Below are 10,079 nucleotides of genomic sequence, written 5' to 3'. Positions count from 1 at the left end.
TCTTTTCTCTCTCTCTCTCTCTCTCTCTCTCTCTCTCTCTCTCTCTCTCTTTTTCTCTCTCTCTTTTTCTCTCTCTCTTTTTCTCTCTCTCTCTCTTTCTCTCTCTCTCTCTCTCTCTCTCTCTCTCTTTTTCTCTCTCTCTCTCTCTCTTTTTCTCTCTCTCTCTCTCTCTCTCTCTCTCTCTCCCCCCACCCATGCAGCAGCCTACACAACAACAGACATTCACACAGTTTAGTCACTAACCCATGCATTCAGTAATACACATTTAGTCAGTCACGCACCTACTAAATACTTCATCCAGTCACGTATACACCTTGGCATATATATAAAACATATTTAAACTTTACAGAAACAGTGTCACTGGATGATGTCACTGACCATGTCATGAATGATGTAATATGTGACGTCATCAGCAGTGCATTGCGGGGGCGCGAGTTATAGTTAGCTGAACTAAATATAACGGCAGAATTTCAATGGTTTTGTATGAGTGAAATGTCGAACTATAACGTCCCTGAAACCTATGGTTTTTTCAGTGAATTTCTAAGGTTTTTTTAAATGCTAATTTCTAACTATAACGTACATGAAACCTATGGCTGATAGATGTAGTTAAACCAAATTTGAGAGGTGGAAACCGGGAAAAACATTTGAGAAGATTAGAATCTTCATACATAATTGAATTGCAAAATCCCGTAAGGTTTGAATATGGAAGAAGATTTGCATACTCACTTGTAAATATATACATGATTTTTGATTTTCTCTCCATTTCTGAATGTTTTTAACCACTTCACGAATGTATTATTTTGTTTAAATATTAATTTTCATGCACTTTAGCTGAGCACTTGCAGGTTCTAAAAGACACACCCTTCACGAATGCAATATTTTCCGCGTATATTGTTGGCCACTTGGGCGTAATGCAGTATGAGAAAGAATAATTTTAATTGATAATTCATGTAATGAAATGAATATAGAGTTGTTCTTTTGCAAATTTACTACCAGGTAGCAATGTGGCTACACCTAGGGCACTTGCCCATAATAACAATTTCAACTTGAGTTCTACGATTTCAACTTGAGTTTTAACTTTAAAAATCATGTGTGAATACGCAGCTTTGAAATTGTAAAATTATCAACCATTAAGTTTTTTGGTTGTGTTATCGCGAGTTGAATGTACATCTTACTGCAATATTGCGTTTTTTATTTGGGAACTACTAGTCTGTCTTCTGATACACTGCAATAGTAGTTTTGCGCATGTGACACGCCCATTATGGCATTCAAAATGGCTGAGAACTTTACTGCAAACTGTTGGGTAACAAGCCTGCAGGACAGGCGAAACGCGTCCAGCAGCTGACAATTAAAACGCATATTTTCAGCAAGACATGGCGTTGTCATCCTTTACTTTGGTAATGGTAATCATACACACACACACACACATCTGACTTTTTCAATAAAAAGAATAGATTTACAACTTAGTGGGATCTGGTGTTTGTCCCTCCTTGTAATGGTTTGCCTCCTGTGGTGGACCCATTTGATGTTTCGGATCAGATGTGTGGGGGTGCACCTCCATCCTGAGCCTAGGACAGGTTTCATGACAACTTTAAATGTAAATAGTTTTCCAGAAGGATGTCAATCCACTCTTTTCATTTATAAGAGGGGACAAGAATCGGTCTCAAGCATTCTGTTTATCCATCTTGCTTCTGACCGTCCTCCCTGGCCTTTAGCACTTGAAGTAAAATGGTGCCCAAGCAGATCCTCTTCTAGTAAAGGTGCAGAAGTCTAAGCTTTAATAATAATATTACTTCAGCAGTTTAAAAAAATCAGTTTAAGGAATCCTACCTGCCTGCGTGAACATATACCTAAAATTATAAATTGAGCAATGTAGAATTACCATTGCAGGTAAGTAAAATATCTCACTGTCCTGCTATGCCGAGACATGATTGTAAAACCCGAGGCATCCTAAGTCTGGGACCATTAATTACTGATGATCTTTTGAGGTCTGCTTTGCTTGAATTTGATGGCTGAGTGTTAGATGGTGGCTTTGTTACGCTTACGGTTGTCTCTTATGGTTTATTCCTTGCAAGATGGCTAACTTTTACTGTGACCACCCCGACACTGCATTTGGCTCCATAGCAAAGCTGCTGGAACAGAACTTTGACTTCGGAAAGAAGCGTCTCTTGGTAAGTGTCCGCTGGGTATAAAGGTCCTTACTCAAGGCAGGAATGTAACGCATTAATTTGCGGTCTATTGTCGCTGATTTGTTTTCCTTTCAACCACTAATAATGAGAGAGATTTATTTTGCAATCCCTCGATAGAATGTGTCTTAGCAAATTGTTAGATTTTAATTGTGGCCAATGACGAGATGCTTTCTTTGGAAATCAACCCTGGCTCCCAAACCGTGTATTTATCAAATTAATACTAATATTGTTAATGTAAAGCCTTAATGAAAGCTTTGAGTGAGTGATAAATGTCCTATATCTGCTGTGCCAATATCTTTTACTGTTGGCTAAGCATATATGTGATTGCCCCATATATTCATTAGACATTGGTAAAGCCGCCTGTTTTCAGTTTTGAGTACAGTCATTGTTAAATATGTCCAGGTTTCTAATCCGTGGCTTCTAATGTATACCACATAGTTAAGGGGCCCCTAATCTGTGCCATGCAGCTAAGGGCCCCGAATCTATGCCACACTGCTCGGTAGCCATTTTGTTATCTAGGTCATATCTATGTTTTATTTAGCGAGTAGTATGCATATTGCACATGTGAGGGGAGGGGAGGCTCTTTGGCGTCAGAATTGTTTGTGAGGTATGCCCTTTTGTACGAAAGGCATGTAAGATTCCACCTCAAAGAATTCCCCAAATTGGATCTGTAGTCCTGCAGTCAACATTCCTAGTGTAGTGCGTGTAGATGCAGCACACAGTGTGTTTCACAGTCTGCAAAAGATAGATTCTAGTCAAGAGTCCTGTAAGCGAAAATTGTGTGAAAGATGTAAGAAGTAGCAAAACGGACATTATGTGAAATACCGGGAAACCAATAATCAAAATTTTCATTGCAGTTCAACAAAAACTGAATGTGTAAAAATATGTAAATGTAATGAATTTGAATCTGGGCCTTCTTCTAACCCAACTTGCCAAAAAGCTGAGGTTAGCGGACCCATTCACCAATGGTATCGGACAATCTGCACTCTTAAGTATTTTTCAGTGTTTACGAAGATACTGTATACACTGTTTATTGAGACATTACCCTGTCCACTTGAAAATGAGGACCTTTGCGCATTGGTGCCTGCAAGATTTAGTAGAACCTCAATACAGTTAACCCAAGCTCCTTTTCTTAGTTTCCATTCTGGACTACACAGCTGACCCGTGCATTGTGTACATTTGCTCTTGCTCTTCTCTTTCCTACCGCTGTGCTCTCATGGTCTTTAATCTCTCAATGTTCCCAAATCTCAGGCTTAGTTGCAGTGAGCACAACACTAAAATGTCTTGCGATTCCATTTCTGAGCTATGTCTCCGCTAGTCCCTGATGAATCTGGAGTCTCTCAAATAGACACAGAGCACCCCCGCCCAATCTATGTGATCCACTCCGACTATTGCCCATGAGTTGTAATTGTGTAAAGCTCTTACCTGCGCATCCATCCATGTATGTGATGCACATGTCCCAGGCTTCTTACTCTAGTGAAGGGGGCAGCAGGTGGTTAGCGAGAGATCGATTGACGAGAAAACCAGACACAGTCGGCAGGCTGTTTCTGAGCAGAGCGTTGCATGTAGAAGGTTCCCAGTCTGGTCTCTTCATCCGCTGTTGCTTGCCTTATGCTGGGCTGAATGTTTGTTCCACCCCAAAACACGGTCTCGGGATGAGATACTGTTTCAAGGCTAGTGGAACCTGCGTTTTGCTTCACACACTCGTAAAGGGCCACTACTCTGTGAATAAGTCGCTTTGTCTTCGGAGGGTACTGTTACACCACACGTTCTTGCACACATGCCACATTTACACAACACACAATGAATCATGTGAAGGACCACAGTTATTGGGTACTAAGTGAGTTTTTCTTGGACAGTTACAATAGCTTCTTGGGGGGGCACATTAAAAAGGTAGGCACCTCAAAGGATGCTGCTGCTACTGCCCGTCTGCTCTTAGCCTGGCAAGAGGAGAGTAGCGTCCCTCTAGGTTGCTTGCAGTACACTGAGGAGCTTCACACATTCAGTAGTGTAGCTCCCTCAGCAGAGACTAGTGGCCTCCTCTGGGAAACATTGGAAGAGTCGGCTACTAGGCTACTAAAAAAGGCCATGATAAAAGAGTGGGAACTTTTCATCTGGGTGCATTGGCAATGCATGGCTTTAGTTAGTGGATGTTGGAGGGAAGATTTCTTAAGGGTCAAGAGGGCAGAGCACAGAGCTCTTGGTGCCCTCACGGAGTGAGCGAGGGAGTGAGCTAGGGACAAAAGGGGCACCTTAATTTGAGCCGGGGTGCCTAGGAACGCTCGCTCTAAAAATGAAGGAAACAGACATGTGAGCCATGGAATTTGAGGTAAAGTACAATGGCAGTTTAATGAGCAGGTACAACTTCAAAGAAACTGCAAGACAAAGGCGTAAAATGCAAAATACAGAATCCAGATGATCACATGGATTGGTTGGTATTCTCCGTATCTAGACTATTGTACTGTCAGAGAGAGAGAGAGAGAGACTAAATCTAAGGAACACATTTGTAAATGCATCATGAAAACAGCATAAATGAAGTAAAATATGTCTCAGAATACATAACACTTTTACCTAGGAACACTCACGTTTACCCAAGAGTGAGCAATCCTGCAATTACAATACAAAACATTTTAAATGCAAAAGTGAAGAGAACAATGGTTAACATAGCATGACATTTCATATAGGTAAAATAGAACAAGATACTTTAAGCAAAGCATAACAAGACACTTTAAGCAAGACAAGAGCTCTTAGCTCTTGGGGAAAAGCCTACACAGCCTGTTACCTACATTTAGACAGCGAGGTAGTCCGCCAAGGACTGTGTGAGCTCCCCTTTTATATGGTTTTAGGCTATGAGAAGCGCCTACAATAACGTCATCTCACGCCACTTTTACCTACGTCAGTCTACCCAAAAAGCTTTGTCTGCAATTTTTATCAGACGTCTCGTCACTTTCCCACTTAATGCAGACCGTAGACTAGGTGAAAAGGTCCGTTTCTCAGGCCAAGCGCTCGTCGTAAATTGCATGTGCAAGCAGAAAAATGTGTATTGTAAAGGGATCCTGTATCCGCTTGACACATCTGCGGTGGCAACTTCCTTAAAAGTATGTACCAGCCCAGGATGCAGTCTGCTGCATGTCGAAAGAACAGGGGGATGTTGAACCTTGAGATAGTGAACTTGGCACACGAGTAGGGTGGGGGCTCTTAGTTTGGAGCAGGAGACCTTGCAGTAAGAGGAGCTGGATATGATTTGGGTCAGACCTGCCTTCAGCCTGCTATACAGTAAAATGGCAGAACTATGGTCAATTTAACAAAGAGGCCTACATATTGAACAGAAGGGCCTACACAGGGGTTTCATGCTGGCTGAGTGGTAAGGATGTCCCAGGGTATTTGTTATATAGTAACATAGGACCCTCCGGTCAATTTAACACTGCCTACAAATTAGGCTGGCAGGGCAAGGACAAGGGTCTCGTACTTCAGGTGTGGACTGAACGGGCCTGGGGCATGCTATGATATAAAATCGACCCCCTCTCAATGTCTTTTTTACTCTACTAGCGGAAGCAACGTGAGGATACTGTCCAAGCTGGGCGCCTGCTGAAGGCCTTGGATGGATTCCAGCAGCGGAGGTGAGTGAACCTTAACTTCTCATATTATAGTTGACCTTTCCATTAAGAATCCTACATGCAGCGTATTTCTTTAGGGCCTAGAAAGAAACACATCTTGTCTTTGGTCATGAAGACTGGCGTGGGTTGTACTTTGATTTTTGGCGTTTATATTAAGGCAGGTAAATGTATCTTAATCATTTTGTATAAGAACCATCTTCCACTCTTAGTCAGAGGATCCGCTTGTAGGTAGTGTTGTGAGACCATGTGTTTCTTGACTTGCTACCGTAGTCACTACTGTTCCAATATGTATGCTTTCTCTAATAGGTCTGGATTAGGGAGGTGGGGCTACAGCATCCTCTACTAAGCAGGACAGACATGTACATTTCTGCAACCTGCAGACAGGTTGCTCTTGTGGCAGTGGTAGCTGGTGACATTTCAAAGTGGTGGGATGTAATCATCTGCCCCAAATTATGCAGAGTCAGCAAAGTGTGAGACCTAGTCTTGTAAGGTGTGTCCAGGAGTTCGCCTCACAACTACGTTTTTTTAAATTCAAGACAAAACTGTGACTTTAACGCCGTGCTTTCACAAATGAATTTTCTAAAAAGCTATAGGTGTAAAATTCCCCTTTGAGCAGTCACTCAGAAAGTAACCAATGTGTCTGTAATACAGAAATAATACATAGAAGCATTGGCAACTCCAAAAAGGTTTTGCTTTTTTTAACGTGGCTTTAATAAACCCATAATAAAAGAAAACATTTTAGCTTGCAAAAACAATGCAGCTTTGGTATAGAATTTCTTTGTTGAACACAAACTTTATTATGAATTCAGCTGTATCCTCAAACAAGAGCATTGTGAAAAGAAGTCAGTAAATGCCGGAATTGTAAGTGCCAAACCTAAAAGTCACACACTGGAAAAATATCATCAAGTGCTTAGTTTTGACAGAGGGACATTATTTTTAGGTCGAGCCTAGTGCAGCACACATGCGCTGCTCTACGAGATGACCTATTGGAATCGGTCTGCACTTTTCTATCACTCGTGCATGTGGCGGCATCCACCTTGCAGGGGCCATCTGTTTCTAATTAGCAGGGCCGCGCTTGTTTTGTTCGTCGTGGCTCACAAGCAATGCCACGCTCTCAAACAGGATGCGAAAACCAGAGCAGCTGTGTTTATAAGATGTTTCTGATAAGTGTCTCTGCTTGAGTATCCGATTTTCTTTTTTTGTTGTTGTTAGCCTTTTGTAAATTAGACACATTTAGACACAATATTCATGACGATGTTGTCTGGTCTCTCTCCCATCTGCTGTCTATGTTCAATTCACACTCTTTATCATGCAGCCATCTTCATTTAATTACATAAAGGCGATCGTGCATTTCAAACACTTTTGTGTTCAATGCAGCTTTTGGCAGGGGCATAACACAGGCCCCCACAGCGCGGGGGCCCTTAAGCAGTATAGGTAAAGTATTTTAATGCATTATCGTACTTTGCGTGATGCATTACCCGTCAATTTAAAGCTTACTTTGCTTTTGCGTTCGTAACGTGTTTTTTTTTTTAATGTTACATTTGAGCAAAATGTTGACAACAATGTTGTCTGTTCTAACCCATGTCTGCTGTCTACGTTCATTTCACACTCTCTGTCCTGCAACCATCTTCGTATAATGACGTCCAGTGGATTGCGCATTTTAGACATGTTTGAGTTAAATGTAGTTTTTCGTAGAACAGGTGACATACTTTACTTCAATGCCTGCAGCCGTTTCCGTTTTATTACGTTAAGTCGATCGTGCATTTCAAACACTTTTGTGTTCAATGTAGCTTTTGGTAGTACAGGTGAAGTACTTTAATGCATTATCAGTGGATTTAAAGCTTAATTTGCTTTTGCATTCGTAAAGTTTTTTTTTTTTAATGTTAAATGTGACACAATGTTGATAACGATGTTGTCTGTTCTCTCTCCCATCTGCTATTTATGTTCATTTCACACTCTTTGCCCTGCAGCCATCTCCGTTTAATTATGTACAGTCGCTTGGACATGTCGCTTTCGCTATAGCGGCCGCGTTTCTTTGAAGTCTGTGAGCCGCCTTTCTGATATTACAAGGCGCTATACAAATGCTGCTTTTATAACACGTGCTTATCTATCATCTGCCCCCTGCCCCATAAAGAGAACCTCCCGTCCTCCCTGCCAGGCCGTGACCACTCCTTGGGCTACCCACAGCCAGCGCGGACTCGCATTTGGACACATCTCTCTGATGTAGACTCACTGAGTCAACATCAGTCGTAAACACAGGGAACTTCTCTTGATGATGTTCCATACAGTCACAGGGCCAACTCTGTCTTTCATCCTTCCGGGGTGAAAGGGGGAAAAAAAGAGTACAGCTAAAACAGTTAATATGAGCACTGGTAGACACTACAGTTGGTGGATGTATACTGTACACATGGTTAATTTTTTTATTTGGAGTGTTTAGGCTTGCCATTTATCAGAGGAATGGATGATGTTTGACCTGTTTTTTTGGTGCCATTTAAGTCTCGGTACTACATTCTCCCTGCAGACCGCTGGGTTCGATTCCAACACAACATGTTTATTGCTGGTGGTCTGCACCGCTTCTGGTTTGCACTATGCTCTGCTCACTGTTTCGGCTTTGCTTTCTCAATTTTCTTCCATGGTTTTTAGATTTTTCTTTGCTTCATTCAAATCACCCAGTTCCCCACGGCATCTGTTGATAAAGCAGGTAGATATTTAATAAAAATAACGAGACGAGCAGACGTGCAAGCTGGACTATGGCGCGGAAAGGTTACCCAAGGTCTCTGTAACCAGATGCTAATTTTAAGAACCCTGACGAAACTGCGCTGCCCGTGGAAGGAATTGTTTCACTCGTCCAGCTCTCCTCCTTTTCTTAAACACTTTTTCTCCTGCTACATTCAGGGCCTCTCCTTGTGCCCACTTTTCCCAGCTTGCCACCCTGCCCCGCCCTGTCGTTCACACCCTTTCTCACAAGAACCAGAGGAACTTTACAACCGTGCGCAGTCAACGAAGACTTTGTTTGAATGCCTGGCTCCTGCTGGTTCTCACCGCCAGTCTTTTAAACAGAACTTTAGCTGGAATATTATGTTTGCAAACTGGATCCGACATCTGACAGATGGAGCTTGTCCGAGTAAATTACGCCATTGTCTTGCCACAAGTCTGGTCCTGCTTCGGTGAAGTAGTTCAGGTCACGGGGTTAATGTGCTTTACACATAACTCTATGTATGAGGAGAGGTTACAAGTTTAAATATGTTTAGTCTGTATTTCTTATGCTCGTTTACAGAGGACCCTGGCACTATCATATCTGTACCACCACGGCATACACAGGGTGTCTGGCGGAAGCTTGGGGTGGCATTGGCGTGAGAATCCAGGCAAAGGGCAGCTGCAGTGGTCTGATTAACCAAGACAAAGATCAAAGTGTAACAGAAAGGGCGTCCATAAATGATACCTCCTTCCTACTCTTCCTGACCCAATCCGTTTTTTAAAAACAAATCCCCTTGATTTTGTATTGCCTAGCTTGTAGTTGCAAGCCTCCCTGAATAATTGTTGGACTACAAGTCCCATAATGCAATTTGTGTTTGGTGAAAGTCAGGCTTGGTTGGTGTTCTTACACATATTATGGGACACTTATCATCTTTGCATCTCATCAGTCCCACCTGACACTTTCCTTCTCCCACAAACTCTTTCTCTTCCTTTCTGTTTTCCTCTACCTTTCTCTCTTCCTCCGTCTTCCCCTCCCCATTAATTGACTCTTTATCGTTCACTGGATTTTCTCCTATAGCTCTTCAATCTCTTGTGGTACGGCACCCAGGATAATATGCTGCATAGCTAAACACTTACAAGGTCCCAAAGGCGAGAGCTATTGGCTATGCCTGTTTATTGTATGTTTACAAAGGCCTATGTACACACATCATTACCGGTGAACAAATATAACACAAAACCAACATCCTGTTCTCATGACAGCAAAGTAAAGCAAAAGAACAGCGTGAATAACGGTGTCTTTATAACAGACTAAGGAATAAAAACAGTACTAACTTCATAAACAAAACAAGTCCTAAATGAGCACTTCAAATGTCATTGTGTTAGCACACTTTCAAGACCACGTGTTGGCTATACATTACAGGGCCTACAGACTAACAAAATGACTACTTGATGCCACATTACCAAAACTGAGTGCCATGTGAAACAGCCCTACCCAGCAAAGGCAAATCATGAAAACACACTAAATCCCCTGGCTGAAGGGGGCTAACACAGAGCTCGTTTTCTGTTTGCACTTCTT

The 10,079-nt window shown here is 42.1% G+C and overlaps 1 protein-coding gene across 6 annotated transcripts in view; it reads left to right on the top strand.

Annotated features, from left to right (window-relative positions):
• TAF1C (TATA-box binding protein associated factor, RNA polymerase I subunit C) overlaps window positions 1–10,079 on the top strand; it is a 281,651-nt gene that overhangs the window by 48,117 nt on the left and 223,455 nt on the right. For all 6 annotated transcript variants that reach the window (XM_085627788.1, XM_085627783.1, XM_085627787.1 and 3 more), the window contains 2 exons: window positions 2,076–2,171; window positions 5,739–5,809. In XM_085627788.1, coding sequence (XP_085483914.1) covers window positions 2,076–2,171; window positions 5,739–5,809 — 167 coding nt within the window. The remainder of the gene's footprint in view (window positions 1–2,075; window positions 2,172–5,738; window positions 5,810–10,079) is intronic.

The sequence above is a fragment of the Triturus cristatus genome, chromosome 2_1 (genome assembly GCF_964204655.1).
Source record: "Triturus cristatus chromosome 2_1, aTriCri1.1, whole genome shotgun sequence".
Classification (NCBI taxonomy): Eukaryota; Metazoa; Chordata; class Amphibia; order Caudata; family Salamandridae; genus Triturus; species Triturus cristatus.
Note: the sequence above shows the minus strand (reverse complement) of the source record. Positions and strands in the feature narration are given on the sequence as shown.